Source organism: Lampris incognitus, chromosome 2, assembly GCF_029633865.1.
Source record: "Lampris incognitus isolate fLamInc1 chromosome 2, fLamInc1.hap2, whole genome shotgun sequence".
NCBI lineage: Eukaryota > Metazoa > Chordata > Actinopteri > Lampriformes > Lampridae > Lampris > Lampris incognitus.
Window position 1 is genome coordinate 123,592,955 of NC_079212.1, and position 21,477 is coordinate 123,614,431.

At 43.0% G+C, this 21,477-nt stretch overlaps 1 protein-coding gene across 3 annotated transcripts; it reads right to left on the reverse strand.

Moving 5' to 3' along the window:
• Positions 1 to 859: 859 nt before the first annotated feature.
• Positions 860 to 17,285, reverse strand: fbxo2 (F-box protein 2). Of its 3 annotated transcripts, none has more exons than XM_056274323.1 (6): positions 17,263 to 17,285; positions 2,321 to 2,386; positions 1,579 to 1,705; positions 1,330 to 1,422; positions 1,111 to 1,249; positions 860 to 1,006 (listed from the first exon to the last, which is right to left on the reverse strand). In XM_056274323.1, the coding sequence occupies exons 2-6, from the start codon at positions 2,355 to 2,357 to the stop codon at positions 872 to 874; spliced, it is 531 nt and encodes a 176-aa protein (XP_056130298.1). In that variant the 5' UTR covers positions 2,358 to 2,386; positions 17,263 to 17,285; the 3' UTR covers positions 860 to 871. The 3 variants fall into 3 exon arrangements, with proteins under 3 accessions (XP_056130298.1, XP_056130300.1, XP_056130297.1); XM_056274325.1 differs by lacking the exon at positions 17,263 to 17,285 and adding an exon at positions 3,889 to 3,960; XM_056274322.1 differs by lacking the exon at positions 17,263 to 17,285 and adding an exon at positions 3,886 to 3,952.
• Between the last annotated feature and the right edge of the window lie 4,192 nt (positions 17,286 to 21,477).

Consider the following 21,477-nt stretch of genomic DNA (forward strand, 5'->3'; position numbering starts at 1 on the left):
CTTGAAGTTAGTTCACATTTGACTTGCATGGTCTTCATTCAGTCTACATAAAGGTGCCAAACCATGCAATTTCAGTCTAAATCTAATGATTGAAATCTTATCCACTGCTTCAAATTTTCAGCCATCTGAAATGTGCCTTATTAATGAAACTTAATACACTGCTGTTGCCTCGCACAAATGATGCCAGAGGTCAAAAACAGGATTAAACATAAACATCTATGTATACTGACCATAGTAGTAAGCACAATGAGACCCAAGGCTTTCATATTTAATTATCCTAATGATTATTAACAGAAAGTTAACAAATCATTGATCATTCAATTAGTTAACAATTTATTGTTTGGTCATTGTAAATCTACACTTAATGTTGTACCATGTCAGTACACACAACTGGATGACCTCCGCAACCCAAACAAAATGGTTTAACACCATAACAGGTCATATCAAGGTAGTAGTTAGTAGATTCAATCACTGTATTGCAAGCAGTAACTGAGATTCGTAGTTCGAGCATGTCAGTAAAGCCAAAGTAATACCATGCTATTTTATGGTGTTTGTACATAACATACACTCATTTTATAGATGTGCAATTATTGTATAATGTCAAAAGCAGCAGCTCGATTTCCACAGCATGAACTGTCATACTTAATTTGCAGTGGTTTAAGTTAGGTGCAGACGGTCTGGCTGATCCTGTAAAACCCTCTTATCCCAGTGACATCAGCAGTTTTAGTATTCTTACTTACCATGCCCTCTTTTCCAACCCTCAACTTCTGACACATATACTGTAGATAAACTCCCCCATGTAGCTCTATGCCCCTTTTCCCTTTTGTTTCTTCGTTTCCTCCCTCGCTCCCTCTCCTCTCCCATCTCTGCCTCAGACCCCTATAGTAACAGAGCTCCCAGTAACTCGGACTCCAAACCATCCGTTCCAGTACTTGGTGTCTTTTCCTCCGTGTTCAAAGAAGATGAATCGTAGCCCAGGGCCGTACTCTGAGAACACGTGGCTCACCTGGAGTTTAGAATCAGAGCAGACTGTTAGTACCAATCTGAGAATGAATCAGTACAGTGTGTGTGTGTTTGTGTGTCTGCACATGCATATTCCCCTTTCTGTACCTGTTTCCATGAGCAGTCATCACAGTCAGGGTCAAGAGTGACTGGGTCCAGTTTGAACTCCTGAAGCACCTCCTGATTCTCATCCAACAGACAGACGGTCATCTGGTAGATGCAGCCACAGTCTGTCCTCCCACAGTACCTGTCGGGTTTGGGTTAGAGTCAGCAACAGCAGTTGTGTGTGTGTTTATACATGTTGAGTCTCACTTTTCTCTGTCTCACCAGTCCTCCACATTGACGGTGGGCTGGGCATCCAACTCTTCAGGAGAATAACCCTCTGCCAATAAATCAATCACTTGCCTCTTGAGACACATCCTGGGACAGACACAGCAAAACAGAAAGAGAGGAGGGTTTAGCAGTGAAAAGTTATTTGGTCCTTTAAATCAGAATACTTTATTCATACCCAAGGGGAACCTGGGTAAATCCGATAAACAGCATAGGTATGTGGACTACAGCATGTTGCCCACTCACTCAAAGGAAGTGGTGAAGTACTTCGTCACTCCGTCATTACAGAAGTCATAGCCACAGTCTCCTGGTAAGTCTTCCACCTGCCACTGGTTCCCACCGTTCTCTGTCAGCTCCCAGTACTCAAACTGCTCTGGGAGGGAAACACATCATCTCATCTGTTAATAGCAATGCTCTATTATGGATTCTCTCCTTCATGCTAACTGACAAAGGCATCATGTTATTCTTTGGAAGGGTGTTAAATATTAAATCCAGCATCTGCTGTTTTAGAGAAAGTGGTTACAAAACCTACAAAACATATTTTTTGAAAATACTTTCGAAGAGGCAAAGATCTTTGCATATCCTGGTTACATGGGGTGTAGTTTGCCTTTACATCAGGAAACCAGATGTTATGTTTGTGCTGATGAACAAGAGCTGCTTTGTGCAAGTTAAATGAAATGCATTTGGTTTTATACTGCTCTCTGTATCATGATCAGCGAAAGGGTTTATTTGATAAGATTAACAGGAAAAACTGCAAGAAGGACACATTTGCCTTTGTGGGTTATTTAGCATGGACGCAAATAAAACATTTTGTTCTTCGGGTAGTTATTGTGTGTCAAGAAATCCCACTTGAGATGGTATGATATGAAAATAAAATTCATTCAAAAAAAAAATTCATGCATTCATTCATTCTTAAAATGTACTGTTTGCGAAACTGTTTAACTGTATTTCAGTTCTTGATTCATTCAGGCTGCTGCAGACTTCTTACCCTCCCCACTGGGATTATTCAGTAGGTTTCTGGCCATGGCTGTATCTTATAATGTGAGGATAGTACCTGCATAGGAGATAAACGAGAACCAGAATCAATGCCCACCTCTTCCACAGTTTCAATTAAACAATCCAGACACAGCCTATGGAAAGAGGAAGGTCGGACTAACCCCTTCATTTAGCTATTGGTTTATCTTCCATCCTCAGTTCAATGGCCTGCAAGCTATGCTGCTGATTCTTAGTCTCACACAGACATGTGCACCGAATACAGCCACACAGATTTTAAACGGATGATGCTTTGGATCAGCTGCCTGGTTACTTCTTGAAAAGACCTCCTAGGTCGTTTCAATGAGTGTCTCTGTTTTGATGGTTACGCAAACAGTTTCAAGGACCAGCAGAGAAGAAGTTGTGAAAACAGCACAATGTGGGGTTGCAAAGGATTACTTTGAATGTTTGTTTTTCCAAATGTAATTGCAGAGAGGAAGACCACTGTTGTCAATGAACCAACTTCAGCAAGGCTCAGCTTTCACTTTCTCATCCACGTCAGTACTCGGCAAAACAGGCTTATTTGTAACAGCACAGCGACGTGCAGTACTTAAATCACACGACATACAGAAACTTTTACAGTGAAGTAGCCTTCTTTTTTGTATGCAAAATAAAAGCTATAAAAAAAACTCAGGCAAATGCATGAACTATCAATACAAAAAGAAAAGAGAGGCATAATTCAATTACCCAGTCTTGATAAACAAGACTGCCCAAAAAAGATGGGTGTTGACCCAGACTCCTAAATCTAGTGGAATCATCTGCACACATTTCCATACTTACTGTGCATATGACATATAATCCTCTACTATACACCACCATTCGTTTTGCATGCAAAATATTGACTGTGCGAAGAGACTCAGGCAAAAGCATGAACTAGCAATAAAAGAATAGAGGGGTATAATTCAGTCACCTTGTCTTGATAAACAAGACTACTCAAAATGATGGGTGTAGACCCACACACCTAAACCAAGTTTGGTTATCTCCATATATTCCCCCTTTGTGCATACAACCAACCCTGGCAAACACTAATACCCTGTCTGCTGACTCATAGTACAACAGATGGGGCCAAATGCCACCCTCTTCACTTCATGAATAGGAAGAATCATTGAAGATAAAGCGATAATCAAACTGCCAGAAGACATCAGTCAGTAGAAAAATAACCAATGGAATGCATATATTGTGATATAAACAGCAGAACCCCCCCAAAAAAAAATAATAAAAAAAAATAAGATTGAGAGATTTAAGTGTTAAGAGTTATTGTATCTGATGCATATTAATTAGCCCAGATTTGATACAAGAGAATGTTATGGGCAAGAGATTTGCATACGCCCATACATACTAAGCTTTTTCTCTCTTCCTGACTGCTCACTGAGGCGAAACTGAAACAGCCGAGTCATCTATCTCTGTAGAAACTAGGTCCGAGCACTAAAGATAGAATACATGTACATAAATAATGGCATTTCTATTTAGTGAAGCCCACTGTTTGGCCTATATAGAAAAGACAACAAATACTTTACTCACTACCAGGAGACACAAGACCAGTCTATCGTCAGTCTCTCACTGCCTCTCCAGCACTGCTCTGTCTGACACTTGAGCTGCACTGCAAGGTTGCATACTTGTCACGGTGTGGCTAACATAGCATGGGAGCACCCACACACACACACACACACACACACGCGCGCGCGCGCACGCACGCACGCACGCACGCACGCACACACACACACACACACACACACACTGTGTGCAAGAGAGATTTTCACAAAGCACACATTCTGCAAAATGAAAGTAGCGGAGAGAGAGAGAGAGAGTGGAGAGGAAGAGAGCGAGAGAGAGAGCGCGCACACGAGAGAGAGAGAGTCCATATCCAGCAGGGCTCAGCAGATCCAGGCAAGCATTCACTCAGCACTAATTATAGTCAGAGCACAATAAACACATATACACAATGACTGGGCAGGTAGCAACAATAATATGTTTTATAAATTTTCTCTTTAGTGAAAACTGAAAATATTTTCTCCAAAAATGTTATCTGACTGTAAAATAGCATCTGGCAACAAGAAGAAAGATAGCTTTAATAATCTTACATCTTCATACTTAAACTAGCTGCTGTGATTTTGAAATACTGTGCTGACCATCTTAATAATTCTAGATTACGATAAGTGGTACAATATCACGTGACATGAGGATTTACTATTGTTACATATTTTGTTACATATCATAGCAGCAACATCTTCACTGCTTATGTCTGTATAAAACTCTGGTCACTGTATGATGCCACAATGACTTGTATGAATGCCTTTTTCATGTATGTCAAAGTGCGAGCAATTAGATTTTGATTTGATATTTGATTTTTTTTATATACTATATCAATCCCTGTGGTGAAATTATTTCTCTGCATTAAACCCATCCAAGCTGTGTAGCTAGGAGCAGTGGGCAGCCACCATGCAGCGCCCGGGGACCAACTTCAGTTCATCTTGCCATGCCTCAGTCAGGGACACTGACAGGAGTACTAACCATAACATACATGTCTTTTTCGATGGTGGGGAAAAACCCACCACAGACATGGGGAGAACATGCAAACTCCACACAGAGGACGACCTGGGATTACCCCCAAGGTTGGACAACCCCGGGGTTCAAACCCAGGACCTTCTTGCTGTGAGGCAACAGCGTTGGCCACCGTGCTACCAATAACAGCAAATAAGCTGTTATCAAAATATTTCTCAGATCACTTCAAGAAGCATAAAGTTATCCAGGTGTCCTAAGATCTAAGTGGAGCAAGCTTTTGCAGCACAGGCATAACGAGTCAGCGCCAGGCCCCAATGCAAGATGGTCAAAGCGGGCCCCGGCCTGCCCATCATAATCAGATGTAACATCATGTCAGTAGTGAATGATAGAAGTGAAAGTTCGCAGCTTTAAAACAACCAGCAACAGGGAAATGCACTGCACAGTTGACGCCTAAATGAAATGATTACTAGGATAACAGACCACCGTGCTATAGAAGATGAGTCATAATAACAAGACCAAGATAGTGATAGACTAGCCTACTAAACAAAACCTGGTGTCAGAGCACCATAACAGATGAAAAGATTATCTGTGACGGTGCACCCACACATTGACAACATCATTCATTTCTGCACATAGGCCTTATAAACACAAGACACAAGTGTGTAGGCTGATTATTAGTCATAAATTCTACCTACATCACTGGCGCACTCTCCGCTGTGTGAGTCTTGACACTTCGCCAGCTACCTAACCAATCACTCCCTATTCTAATTCAAACACCCACCCTTGTACTGTATGCGTTCGCCAACTGCATCTCTCCGGCCGGCAGTCTCAAAGGAGATGCCTCACCACTTTCATGACAAGGCGAATCCAGACCGAACCACTGCTTTTTCCGACACACCCAGAGATGTATTCATGTGACGAACACAAGCCGACTCCGCCCCCCTCCCGAAGACAGCATTACCAATTATTGCTGTTTCATCGAATCCGGCCATAGTCGGATCTGACGAGACCGGGGCGTGAACCCCAGTCCCCAGTGGGCAACTACATCGACACAAAGCCGATGCTTAGACTGCTACACCACCACGGACCCCACTACCTAACTCTTCTGTGTGGATTTTGCTACACAGTGTAATGTTATTGTGTAATAAATGAGCCTTTGTTAAGTTTTGTAACTCACTAGCCGTGCTAGCTCTTTATTTCCTGTCATCTAAGCCCAGGTGCACCACAGCTTACAAACCACAGCGAAACCAACAGGTCAATGACATACATATAGCCAAGCTACAGACATATCACTACATCCTCCTTCCTAAGAATGCCACACAACATAAAGACAAATTTAAAGGCCTCCATACAAAACATCTGTCAAACACACAACCTTTCAATAAAGCTTAAATATACTCCTAGAACTTGTTTCTTGTCTTGTCCTTTCCTCCTTCTGACACACAAGTAGAGATACGCATTGCTGCATGCTTGACTGACATCTCGGAGTGGATGGTGACACACTACCTGAAGCTCAATCTGGACAAGACAGAGCTGATGTTCCTCCCGGGGAAAGGTTGCCTGCACCGAGACCTGGCCATCACCAATGACAACACCGTGGTGACGCCAACTCGGACTGCGAGGAATCTGGGCGCGATCCTGGACGACCAACAGTCATTTGCTCCAAACGTTGCATCGGTTGCTTGCTCCTGCAGATTTCTCCTCTATAACATCAGGAGGATTTGCCCATTCCTCACCGACAAGACGGCACAGGTGCTCATCCAGGCTCTGGTCATCTCCCAGCTGGACTATGGCAACTCCCTCATTGCTGGCGCCTCGGCATAGGCCATCAGACCTCTGGAGCTTGTTCAGAAAGCTGCACCTCGTCTGGTGTTCAACTGCCCTAAGTTCTCCCACACAACTCCTTTTCTCATGTCCCTACACTGGCTCCCAGTAGCTGATCACATCCAGTTTAAGACTCTGGTGCTAGCCTACAGGGCAGTGAAAGGAACAGCTCCTTCCTATCCCCAGGCCATGGTCAAGCCCTACACCCCTGTCTGACCACTTCGCTCTGCTGCCTCGGAACGCCTGGTTGCGCCGTCGCTCAGAGGCCCCTGCTGCCGATCGACCCGGTCACGGCTCTTTTCTGTCTTGGCCCCACAGTGGTGGAATGAACTCCCCACTGATGTCAGGACAGTGGAGTCGCTGCCCATCTTTCGGCACATGTTGAAAACTCACCTCTTCAAGAACTACTACCCTGTTACTTGCTCTTAGCACTTATTGTATTCACTCATTTAAAATTAAAAAAAATATCTTTCTTGCACTTTTACTTTAGCACTGGGTTTGCTCTTAGATGCTCGTTTAGAGAAAAGATGTACTTATGACCTCTGATGACTAGTAGTTCTCCTGATTTCCTACGTTAAATGCACTTATTGTAAGTCGTTTTGGATAAAAGCATCTGCTAAATGACTGTAATATAATGTAATGTAATGTAATGCAATGTAATGTAATGTAAGGTAATGTAATGTTTGTGCTTTTTCTTGTTTCCAAAACTAGCTATAAACATTGTTTATGGTCTAACGTTCCATCTCACCTCTCATATAAAATATTCCATATCACTTTGTTTTGTCTTTTTTAAACACATTCTGTTTAACTGCATTTCTTTCACATATCACAATACCCCCCACCCTTTCTTTTTAATTTACATTCCCCTTTTGGGTTATACTTCATCTATTAGTCACTTTCGTAGTTTACTAGGCCTGGTTGACCTTCTCAAAGCTGGTGTGCCAATCTTTGTGGTGGGTGGAGGAGAATCATTGGCGTACCGGTCTGGACTTCCACTGACCTGCTGCCCCTGCATGTTCCCCTGACCATGTTCTTGAAAGTTCTCCTGGGTCTTAAGCAAACTCCTACGGTTTCTCCTAAGCCCTTTTCCATCATCAGTTTGTACAGTAAATGATCTGGGACTCACTTCCTTAAGGACAGTTGCCTTTCTGTCCCAGGTGTTATGATTCTTAATTCTCACTGTATCTTTTTCCAGAAGAGCTTCCAGTCTCTTGGCTGTTTTGTCGTAGTTCTCTTTGTGTTTCAGCTTGAGCTGTTGCTGTTTCTTAATCAGTCCCTTGTTGTTAATTTCTGATGGAATGTGTGGCAGTGTGGTACGCAATTTGTGGCCCATGAGGAGTTCAACAGGACAGGCTCCACACCCCAGTGGTGTGGTGCGGTAGTTCAGTAAAGCTAGATAAGGATCAGTTTCACTGTCACTTGACTTCCTCAACAGTCTCTTAACAATGTGGACTCCCTTTTTAGCTTTGCCATTAACCTGTGGGTACAACGGGCTGGGGGTGTTGTGTTGAAATCCATACTGCTCTGCAAACTTCCTGAATTCTCTGCAGCTGTACTGCGGTCCATTGTCGCTGACCACAAATTGTGAAATCCCATGCCTTGTGAAGAAGCTTTTCATGTGTGTGATAACACAAGTAGTTGATGTGCTAGAAAGCTGTGCTATTTCTAGATAGTTAGAGTAATAATCCGGGTCTGCGGTGGTGTAGTGGTCTAAGCATCGGCTTTGTGTCAATGCAGTTGCCCACCGGGGACTGGGGTTTGCGCCTCGGTCTCGTCAGATCCGACTATGGCCAGATTCGATGAAGCAGCAATAATTGGCAACACTGTTTTCGGGAGGGGGGGCGGAGTCGGCTTGTGTTCGTTACATGAATGCGTCTCTGTGTGTGTCGGAAAAAGCAGTGGTTTGGCCTGGATTCGCCCTGTCACGTAAGTGGCGATGCATCTCCTTTGAGACTGCTGGCCGGAGAGGTTCAGTTGGCGAACGCATACAGTATGAGGGTGGGTGTTTGAACTAGAATAGGGAGCGATTGGCCACTAAAAAGGGAAAAATCAAAAATAAATTAAAAAAAGAGTAATAATCTATTGTGGTGACCCACATCTATATAACTAGAGACATTCACCTAAGAGGACGGTGTACCTTTAAGGGAAGAGGCGAGGGGTCAGATAATGCACTTCCGCTTCCGGTTCACAGTTCAGGGTCGTTGTCGAATGTATGACATGCAAAGTTGGAGCTAGTAAACTACCTAGACTACGTCTACTCTCACGTCTCCTGTCTCGTTGTTTTCTAACTCCACACTATCACCAAAAGATCATTTTTGTCATTCAGATGGAATATATCAGTTCCCACCTTTTGTCATGGTTCAGTTGGCATGTCTGTAATCAGCATTTTGTTTGGTTGTAGTGATGTCTGAGGCAAGTGTCACACCTTCCAACCATTCCTTCGATGTCCCTATTGATCCTGGGCCAGTACACTGTCTCTCTCACTCTTCTCTTACATTTCTCCACACCGAGGTGCCCCTCGTGGATGTGACACAGCATATCCTGGTGCATGGACCACGGAATCACCATCCTGTTCTGTCTGAGCACAAGACCATTAACCACACTCAGATCCGCTCTGACTGGAGAGAGCTGTGGATAGCTGCCTTCTGACCAGCCATCTTGGAGATTGGCTATCACTGCCTGCAGTGTTGGGTATTTCACCACTTACTGCACGATTTTCTGCCACACGATATCAGACACAGGAAGAGAAGATGTCACCATGTCAACATGCACATCAACATTATCAGATGTGGGGGTGACTTGTGTTCCCGTGCTGGGGAGAGGTGCCCTAGACAAAGCACCAGCAAGCACAATGTATTTCCCTGGTTTGTATATTAACTCAAAATCATACCTTTGAAGCATCATCATCATGCGCTGGATTCTGGGAGACATGTTGTTCAGTTTCTTTTTTATTATTGAAACAGCGGCTTGTGATCAGTCTCCACCATAAAAGTAGGAAGACCATACACATAGCTGTGAAATTTTCCACACCCATACACTAGCCCCAGAGTCTCCTTCTCAATCTGAGCATAGCATGTCTCTGTATCTGTCATGGACCTTGAGGCATATGCCACTGGTTGCCATTTATCTCCGTCAGCCTGCAGTAGCACAGCACCCAAACCATCTTTTGAGGTGTCTGTGGAGATCTTTGTTCTTCTCGATGGACCAAAGAATGTAAAGACTGGCTCAGTAGACAGAGTCCACTTCAGTTCTTTCCATTCCTTGTCATGTTTCTCAGTCCAGTCAAACACTTTGTTGTGTTGCAACAGCTCTTACACATGCTGTGTTGGAGGACCGATTTGGAATGAACTTGCCAAGGAAGTTGAGCCTTCCCATGGCTCGCAGGACTCCCTTTTTATCAGTGGGTTGAGGCATCTCCTGTATGGCTTGCACTTTCAAGCAATGTGGTTGCATGCACTCTCCTGATAGCTTGTCGCCCAAGAAAAATACCTCGGACGCCAAACTGGCATTTCTTTATTGAGCTTCAGCCCGCTCTCTTGGACTCTGCAAGAGTTTCCTGAACCTTTGGTCATGTTGCTGACGTGTGGTTCCCCACACCAAGATGTCATCTATGTACACTCCTGTGCCTTCCAGACCCTCTATTATTGTCTCCATCGCTCTGCGGAAGATCTCGGGTGCTGAAATTGTGCTAAAAGGGAGCCTGAGAAAACAGTATCTCCGAAAAGGCATATTGAAGGTTGTCTACTTGCTTCTTTCAGCATCTAGCTTTAGCTACCAAAACCTCTGTGAAGCATCTAGTTTACTGAAAAACTTTGCACCAGCCATCTCACTGGTGATCTCTTCCCTCTTTGGGATCTGATAATGTTCTCTTCTTATATTCTCATTCAGATCTTTGGGATCCATGCAGACTCTTAACTCACCATTTGTTTTCTTCACACAGGTGATGGAGTTCCCCCAGTCTGTCGGTTGTTCAACCCTTTCAATGACCCCAACCGTGTCATCCTGTGCTGCTCCTTTTTCAGGCTGGCATGAAGTGCCGCTGGTACTCTACTTGGGGTGCGTACCACTAGCTTGGCATCACTCTTCAGTTGGATTCTGTAGGTGAACGGTAGTGTTCCATGTCCTTTAAAGATGTCTGGGAAAACTATGTATATGTCACTTTCCCCTTTACATTGTGTGTCCAGTGCTACATTTTCGCTGTTGATCTGATAAATCCTTTTGACCAATCGCAGTTCCTCACATGCTTTGTCTCCTAGAAGTGATCATCCCTTAGGAACCACCACAAAAAGCACATTGTGCAGCTTTCCTTTTACAGTCACTCTTAGTCGGCACACTCCTTCTGTTTCTATGAGCAGTTTATTATAAGCTCTAAGTGGGACTGCATTTCTTATCACTTTAGGTTTCTCTAAGTTTTCTGACATCATTTATGTTTATTAAATTGGCCTTTGCTCAAGCTGAAATGGAACTAGTGTCCTATTGACGACAAATGGTGCCATCCATTTGCCCTTATTCTCTGTACTCAGTCTGACCAATGCCTAAAATCTCTGTGGACTGCACCTTCACTTCTTCCTCCGTGGATACCATACCGATGAAGACTGAATCACTGAGATCATCACTGTCACCTGTGTCATGAACTGTGTGTACCTTGTACCCCGTCTTTTAATCCTTAGACAAACGCTTTTTTTTTGCATAATGATATCGTCCCTTGCATTTTGAACACATTTTTTCCATAAGCCGGACACTTGGTTTATGCTCATCACCACACCGCTTGCAACTGAACGTGTCATAGTTCTTGTTTTTGAATCTGGTAGGGTGATTCCCTCTGACTGAAATGGCGTCCACTGCCTCCCCCCGTGACTGACTGCTCCATGTGCGTTTTCGTCAAATGTATTGTAAGGTGCATGGATAAGTAGACACGTTAGCCCTTGGCTAACGGGTCGGACCCTTTAATCGACTGGTTAATGTTGTCGCTTGCGGAGTGGGAGACACGGGTTTGCGTCCCGGCTGTGGCGACGGTCTCCCAGACTGCCCCCCTCGTTCGCTACATTGGTGTCAGAAGTGGGATGGTGAGACCGTGAGGTCATCGGAAGCGCGTGCGCCCAGAGGCGTGAGGGAGCTGATATGCTGAAGCGCTTCCCGAAAGAGCGGGGTAGTGTAACGTGCATGGCTAAGTAGACACGTTGGTCCTTAATTAACGGGACGGACCCTTTAGTCGACTGGTTAACGTTGTCGCTTGCGGAGTGGGAATTACGGGTTCGTGTCCCGCCTGTGGCGACGGTCTCCCAAACTGCCCCCCGAATTCGCTGCAGTATGCTGCCTCACTAGCCCGGCATTTCTTTACCGCTGTCTCCAATGTGGGCTCCTTTTCTCGGATCGCTTTTTCATTTTTTCCTAAGACTATTTGGTCACGAATCATAGTTTCTTTGTTCATTGAAATTGCACGATTGAGCTTTTATCTTGAGGTCTGTGGGGTAGCTATCAAATGACTCTCCTTGATGCTGCATACGCGAGCGAAACAAAACGTTCAAATGTTTAATTTTTCTTCGACAGGCAGCGCTCATCAAATTTCTTTAAAACCTCATCATAGGTATCTTTGTCTTCTACCCGAGCACATACAAAAGGGCTTAAGACTTTTAGCGCTTCGGGATCGGCAACGGTGAGCGGCATGGCTATCTTCCTTTCATCTACTCGTATTTCACCTCCGACAGCTACAACACACAGCTGAAATCGCTGCTTGAATGTCCTCCAATTACCATCCACATTTCCCATCAGTTTCAACGGACCTAGTGGTTTTATAGCATCCTTTCTTCTTTTTTCTTTTTTTTACTTCTGGCGTTTGATAAAGAATACCCATCCTGGTACCATGTAATGCACTTATTGTGTAATAAATTAGACTTTGTTAAGTTTTGTAACTCGCTAGCTCTTTATTTCCTGTCACCTAAGCCTCTCTTTTCTTCTCTCTCATTTACCAGGTGCACCACAGCTCACGAACCACAACGACAACCACAGGTCAATGGCATATATATATATAGTCGCGCTACAGACACAACACAACACACAGTAAGTAGTACGCATGTCCATAATTACGCGCGGGCACACTGCACATTTTTTAACATACCGTAGACTCATTGCTCGAGATCTTTGATAAGATAGTGGTGAGATAAAGAGGGTTCTGTGCATGCGGGCCCTAAACTGTTGCGGACCCCAAACTGTTGCGGGCCCCAAAGGTAGTTTTGCCTGTTTTGCAGGCAATCCAAGATTAAATATCATCCTTGCTTAAACTGATTATATTGTAACGTGCATGGATAAGTAGACACGTTAGCCCTTGGCTAACGGGTCGGACCCTTTAGTCGACTGGTTAACGTTGTCGCTTGCGGAGTGTGAAATACGGGTTCGCGTCCCGGCTGTGGCGGTTCCCGGACTGCCCCCCGAATTCGCTACATTGGTGCCAGAAGTGGGATGGTGAGACCGTGAAGTCCTCGGAAGCGCGTGCGCCCAGAGGTGTGAGGGACCTGATATGCTGACGCGCCTCCCGAGGGAGGAAAAAAAAGGAAGTTTCTATGTTTCATAAAAGGCATGTTGCATCCTGTTAAATAAAACTATGGACCTGCACGGTGCACTCGAGTTGCCAGTACATTATTTTTATTTCAAATATTAAAATATTAAAACCCACTCGTGTATTGCCCTTGCTTGACTTTATGCTTTTAAAGTGTAAATAATCATGATTTTTTTTTAGTTATAGACATGCCTACATGCCTTCTTCCTGATAAAACCTATCATTATTGGGCTTAATTTTAACATTGACCCTAATTTTACCAAAAAGAGTCATTCAGCCCACTTTCAGTTGAAATAGTCCCTCCTGCTGCACTGCCGGTCACACCCGATTGATGATGTGTGTAGTGATGGAGATTTCAAGGTAATCTAGTGGGCAGAAACTAAAAAAAAAGACTGCAAACTGTCAAAGATCAGAAATGCATCTGCACACCCCTGGATTTAGAGACACCCTTCTCCCACACCACTCCACTGCACAAATTGGCATTTCTGAACAGTATATGCTGGGCAGATATAAGCTGAAACAAGAACCTGTTTGGATACTAATGATGCCACGTTTTGATGGTTTACAAAACTTCTAACATAGAAAACGTCTACAATCTCTGGATGTATTGTGTTGTCTAAAGCCATTGTAAACAGTTGAGCAGTAGCTGAGATGACTGGGTAGGGACAACTGGGTCACCAGCATGTTGGCCTAACAGAAAGGGCTCAAAGCACTTTGGCCAGCAGCCAGCCAGCAGAAAGCTGGATGGCAGCACAAATAGTGCACTCTCGTTCTTTCTCTGATTCACAAAATAAAATTCAATACAAAAAAAAACTTGCTAAATTGCACACCTAATCTGAACTAAAATGTAGAGCTCTTAAAAATATCGAAATATCCACTCGAGTATGCAAAGCGAGCATGCAATACCGATGCAGTTTTTCACCATAATTTGATTAATGTGACTAAAGTGGTTTTCTCATATTAATGAAAATTTGCTCAGAGGGCAGTTTTCATGCACCTCTGTGTGGAATGGCAGGTGAGTTTAATGCCAAGCATCAGTGGAAGAATGCTCCTATGTGCTTTATTCTAGCAGTTATTTGTTTGTAAGATTATCTCAGGACTTTTTCCAATTGATCATATGAGGTTTTGGCACCAGTACTGGGGACAGTGGGCCAACACTTTATGCAAAAAAGTTATGAAACAGGTATTTAATAGCATAATGTGGATTCAGTGGTATTTATTAAAGTGTCTCAATAGTGTATGTGATACAGCCAAAGGAGTTGAATCAAGTGCAACTGGACTTGGTATTTGCACTTGATTCAACTCCTTTGGATAACCATGACCCGGATGAATGTGACACAGTTTTTGTAACACATGTCCCATTTGTGTGTGTGATAAACTATGTGTGCAAGATCAAAGTTGCATACACTGCCAACACACTTCTATTATGAGTTAAATTACCCCTTTTCAACTCTTACAGGTTTACATTACATATTTAATAAATTATCAATCAAATGACCCGTAACAGTCTCATTTTAATACGGTGTCAATCATTATGTTTTACTATAGCTCCTAGTGACTATAAACATAGCATTAACTGTACGTGGAATCAATCGACAATAGCTTGGTAGCCCTTTTACATCAAAATACCCAAAACGCTTATTTTATACCAAATAATTAATTAAAACTGTAGATAAGTATAAAAGATAACATAACATACCAACGATGTTACGAATGGCATAAGATTGTGCAGACGTTTGCTGATGGAAAAAGTTATATCCTAAAAAATAGCCGCTCTTTGTACAATGCGTCTTCACTTCCTGACTAAAGTCACATGGGAGGCTAACTTCCTGTGTTTCTTAAAGGAACCACTACCTGTCACAGGAAACAATTGAAATTACTTAGAAAAATGTCATTCAGAAAAATGTCATTCACTAAACTACCGTAACAAAACACTCCCCGTCTGGCGTGATTAACCGCCACAACCTGTGTCTCTAACACAGTTATTATGGCTCCTTCTCAGGAGCGACCAGCAGGGCTGTCTCAGTAATGGGCCACAGGAACACTTTAGTCCCGTCCTTCCTAGAGACCTTGATCTCTACCTTGCGTACCCTGTTGTCTTTGCTGGAGAAGACTTGAGTAATCAATCCCAAAGGCCATTCATTCCTCTTAATTTGGTCGTCCTTGAGAAGCACAATGCTTCCAGGCTGAAGGTTGGTCTGGGAAGACTGCCACTTCTGCATGATTGTTCTGGAACACCTTCTCCATGAAGGTAAGATGGTACTGTTTCATCACTGGCTTCCCCTCAAGATTGCGTCTCAGTGATGATAGTCAATTCAAGGCCAAGGCCTTGTTGTCAGGGGGAAGACGCCTTGGTGTCCTGAACGGCAGTGGAGCTACCCAGCTCTTGTCCTCATCCTTCTTTAAGTCTTGTTCCATTATTTGCAGGAATGAGATGTCGTCAATGGATGGAGCCGCTTTATTATCATCCTTTGTCTGCTGAAATACTGTGAAGCCTAACTGTTCAGCTTTTTCATTGCGGGTGCATTTCTCTGTAGAGTGCACCCTAGGATGACCGGGGTGCTGAAAATGGCTCTATCTCACCTTCACATGGAAGATGTTTGGGCAGGGCTCAAAGATGGAGGGGCGTTCTCGTTCTGTTGTGCTGGTATAGAATGTATTCACTGTGGCGTGCTTGTGATCACCTCCCAAGCAGACGTTACCAACTATCATCCATCCCAGGTCGAGTTTCCGAGTGTAGAGAGCATCACATGGCTACTTTCTGCCTTGAGGTGTGGGTTTTGAATAGAGAATGCTGACACTGGCTCTGTGTGTAACTGCCTGATCTCATCTTGAGAGGGTAGATGCAGTGCTGGTGCTAACTTATTTTATTTTGCTCTTTGGCCTGTTCAGCGACGTATTCTCTGGTGTGCTCTACAGGGTCAAGGGGGTTGCCTCGAGTTGAAGCTTGCAGCTACTTCGATCACTGCCTTCAACGGCTGCCTCTAAGGCTTCTGCTTCAGCCACAGTTGCAGCCATTTCTCTCTCTAACGCCAACATATTGATTGTTGCCTTTAATTGTGCTTTTTCTATCTTTAGCATCATTTCCTTCTTTACATAAGGTTGGCTGCCTCAGCTTTAGCACGAGCCATGGCGGCAGCAGCCCCAGTGGATGAACCACTTGAGCATTTGGAAGAACATGAAGCACAGGATCTAGTATTTAGTGTGGGATCTTTCTTTTCCATCGTCTGTGTGCAGTGTATACTGCATATCTTCTGCACTGAAGCTGTTGTTTCACTGTGCCGCCCTTGTTATGTACTGACAACTTGGCAGTAAGTTAAACACCTTCCGTTCATCAAAACTCTGGAGACAGAATCCGTTGTCCGCATGTTTACTGATTTGCAAAAGGGTGAAACTGCTGGGATAGGTTCCAGCATCCCTGCTACCCTGACAGCAGGATAAGCGGTTCGGATAATGGATGGCTGGGTGGATGAAACTGAGAATGTTTACATTGCATATTTAATAAATTATCAATCAAATGACCTGTAAAATGCCTTATTTTAATACGGTGTCAATCATTGTGTTTTACTATACCTCCTAGTGACTATAAACATAGCATTAATTGTACGTGGAATCGACCGAAAATAGCTTGGTAGCCTTTTTACATCAAAATACACAAAACGTTTATTTTATAACAAATAATGAATTACATTTGTAGATTATGATAAAAGATAACATTTCATACCAACGATGCTACTACGAATGGCATAAGATGTGTGCAGACGTTTGCTGATGGAAAGTTGCACAAAGAATGACTAAAAACTAGTCGTTCTTTGTGCCAGGAAGTGAGGACGCATTGCACAAAGAACGACTAGTCGTTCTGACTGAAGTCACATAGGAGGCTAATTTCCTGTGTTTCTTAAAGGAACCACTTACTATCACAGAAAACAATTGAAATGACTTAGAAAAATGTCATTCACTAAACCACCATAACAGAACAAATGGGTTGTTTTAACAGAAAGTTACTACCAACTTACCTCTAAGCAGTTAGATGTTCTAGCTTTCACTTCCTTACTGGCGAGACTCCACCTTCTTCTCCACTGGAAGTCTACCAAAGATTCCTCCAGCATTCAGTGGCTCAGGGATACCATGTCCTTTCTTAAGCTGGAGAAGATCAAATACGCTTTGAGAGGTAACTCTGATAACTTCTATGGCAGATGGCAACCCTTTTTGACATTTTCTTTAACTCTCTTCAATCTCTCTCTCCTGAGTAATGCCCCCCTCCCTTTTTTTCTGTTCTTCTCTTCTCTTCTTTTTTTTTCTTTTTTCTTTCTATCGTTGTTATGGTTGGGTTGATTTATTAATTGATTTAATTGCTTCATAAATGTGTTGTTGTTTTGTTTTGTTTTTTATACAAAAATGTTTAAAAATACCATTGTCCATAACTGCTCTCAATTGTTTCAAGAACTGTGGAAAAACCTGTCTAGTCCTCATTAATATTCATAAAATTACATTTCAGTTACAAATACAAGAAAGGGTTGAGACAAATGTATGCGGCATTTCATAATTTGATCTGATTGGCTGTATGTAAACTAGTGTATCTGACGTCAGTATGAGTCTGGGGGGAGGGGGTGAGCTGTGAGAAGTTGGCCGATGAGAGTAACTGATACCCTCCCCCAATTAGTGAGGGAAAGTTAGGAAAATCTGGGAAGTAAAGCATTACCAAGAAATGTCTTCATGAATGTGTTCATAGAGGTGTGTAATAACATGTATTAAAATGCTGAAATTCAACTCCAGGGGGAAACCCTGAAAAAACCTGATCAAAGTTGGGGTATTGACACCAGTATTAAAAAAAAATCAACTTCCGGTTTAGGAAAAAAGGCTACCAAAACATTTTTGTACATAATTTTCTGAACAAAAAAGTCTCTTTGGGTAAGCCTCAACTCACTCGTGTGATTTTTTATGATTTTAAAAGATTTTTTATTTTGTATTCTTTTTATTTTTTTATCCCGTTCTTAAGGCCCTTTCCATCCACCCCCTCCCAGTGAGAGACCCTTGTTCTTTAATTCATCTATTCTTTTATTTTAATTTTTTGTTTTGAAAATATTGTAGTAAAATAGAGAGGAAGTGGGGGAGGGGGGGTCCGGGTGAGGGTGATTTTTTGAAAAAGATTTAGATAAATAAGTTTTTATCATAACAAATCACAGCAATGCTGTAGAGACTTACTTTTGTTTGTTTTTTCATGATTCTGAGTTGATTGCTAGCATTTAATTTTCTCTAGATCTACTCCTTAGTGGAATAACTGCCATGCCAACTTTTGCATATATTTTTTTTTTGCATTTATTACAATAGTTGCAATAGTCAGAGAAAATCCATGTCAAATGCTTCACAAGTCAATGTCTGAGTCTTCTTCAAGACCATCATGAATACCATTCTTGCATGTAATGCCTTTACAAACTCCACATGCTGAGAGGCACTTGACACCATTCTTCTTGCAGCTGCACTGCCTGTTGCTGCAATCTCCATTACAATTACAGCTTGTGAACTGGAGGAGCTCCTCAGGAGCCATTGGGTCTAGTGTTGGAACTGGCTCATAACCATGAACACCGAATGTCCATCCATAGTCACTGGGGTCCAGAGACATGTTCTGTAGAAGAATTCAGTCCCGGGTCTGTAGGTAGGCACGGAGAGAATGCTGTGCAGCCGCACCCTCTGTTGGAGATAAAGTCTCTGGTTTGATCAGCCCAGCCGCTGCCTTCCGTGAGAACATGGTGTACCGAATTTCACCCAGAGTAGTACCTGGTCCATTGTAAACATATTGGAAGATCGCAGTTCCAGCCTGAACCATTGCACCCTTGGTAGCATGAATGTCCATGAAGATGTCCATATGTTTATCAATGTCCCCCGCACAAAACCTGAAAAAGTGCATTTCAAGGTTTTTTTAAAGATATTTCAATATACAAATATTTCACTAAAATACAATTACTTTTATTATTATAGGCCTACTATTATTACCTGTCAAACAGAGTTGTTTTCCCATGGCCAGAAATAGCAGAAACTGTATCACACCCAGTGAACGCATGACAAAAGAGCAGGTAGCGTCTCTTTCTTTCTGAGAAAGCTTCTCGGATCTTCCTGACATCATAAGAGCCCTTGGATGTGGTTAAGAAGAGTGAGTGGTTGGTGCTCGAGCTATGGTGCACCAGCATTACCAGCACGTCTGCGTCTTCTGCTCGCAACTGTAAAGAGAGCATGTGAAAATATTTTAAAAAATCAAAACTCTTATTTTAAAGTAGTTAAGCAAATGAAAGTTAAATATCTACACAAACTACTGACCTCAACAGAGCCATCTTTAGCAGCAACCAATGCCTCTCTCACAATCGAAGTGTCAGCATCATTGTAAGTCTGCTCCACAGTGATGTTAAGTTTTCTGAACGTTGAGGAGAGGAGGTAAATGAGTTCACTCTTGTTATGGATGCTGTCCAAGAACTTTGCTCTTGGTGTCCAGTGCATCATATCTGGTTGAATCTGGAGATCACAGCATGATTTCTTGCTACGTCGGATGTGGTCATGATCTTTTGGTGATCTGTTATAGCCATCAAAGACCACAATGATCCTTTGAGAGTTATTGCCAAGACGCTGCACGTACCTTAGGTAACTGTTGGCAATCTCCTGCCAAGTCTGGCCTTGTTCCCACTTCACCATGTAGAGAAGCCATCCTCCATCAACCACCAAAGTGGAACAGGGTTGGTTAGTGAGTTCAAGTGGATCAGTCAACTCCTTCAGGCTAGTTTTGGAAAACCCTGCCTTGTTTGCCTTGTTCATTTTGTGATCTTTGTTGCTGAAAAGGGACAATGGGATGGGAGTTAGCTCATACTCCAAGCTTGTCTCAACTGTCCTATCCCTTTGAGCAAAAATGATCAGTCGGTTGAACAACTTGAGTGAGTCAAGATGAATCTTCTTCTCGTTGATCTTGGGAATCTTTCTGAGTGATGACAGGGCTTGTACATTTGACTTCACCTCCATGGTTGATGTTGCTGACTGTCCATCCTGCTTTATCTGCATCTCTCTACCTACTTCAGCTGCTCTCTCCGCATTGACTGAGTCATCCCCCGTGCTTGTGAATCCTGTAAAGAAAGATACAAGCATATTCTTGTCTCGATCGTGGTCGAATGGGTTGTTCTCTTCAAACAATTGAATGAAACGGAGTGTTTCCACTGACAGAGACAATGTTTAAATCTATATTGTCCCAACGAACTGAGTGACTGCATTGTTTGCTTCCGCAACCTCCATGGAGACCACCTGATTGTCACTTTCACTGGCGGTCGGAACCGCTGGATCCTCAAGTGCCGCATCAATCGCAGCCTCATCATTGATCTGGTCATCAGTTTCTTCTACAATGGTATCAAGTGTGCCAGATGTATCTGGGATGCCATCTCCATTCCTGTCATTGAGGAAGCAGTATTTGTAGTTTTGTGTCTCTGAGTAAGACTCAGTGTATCCTAGCCGGTGTAGCTTGTCGATCATCCATTTTGACCAAAATCTATGATCAAGTTGTATGGCAAGCCCCATTTGGTATGGCAATACTCCTGATCGAGGCCGACGAGCCTTGATAAAGTTCTGCCCCCAAACAGCTACTCTTTCATCGGTCTTCACTATTGGTCTCAAGAACATCTGGAGGCTCTCAGGAACAAGTGCCAGCTGACTCTGGATATCAGCCATACTGTATGCAGTGGGGTATGACTTTGGATCTAGATTAATCATGGCGATGTTGTTGCATATGAACTTTAGTGCTGTCTTTATGATTTGTGTCTTCTCATCTCCTTGCTGAAGATTAGCATGATGCTCGCGCAGAATGTTGCTTGTGTTATCTTTGAGGCAGAGTACATCTGACCTTTTCGACTGTGACGTGAAGTACAGTGTGTCATGATATTTCTCTTGAAGTTTCATCCTTAGCCATTTCTTTGAAGAGAGGCTCTTATTGGGTGACTGATCAAACTGCTGCATCTTTTCGTGGACTTGGTCAAGCGTCATCACCCCATGCTCGAGTTCTGTGTCTAGCCATTCGCATAATTCAATAAAAATAACCTCTCACTCATCATCTATTTTCTTTTGTCCTCTCTTCCTTGGTCCTTCATCTGCAGTCTTGGAGTAAGGCCTACCCTTTTCAAAAAGAAGTAATCTCCACGACTCCTTGCTATCTTCAGCAAGCTTGCCTTTAGTCTATCTGCAGTCACATTATCAGGCACTCT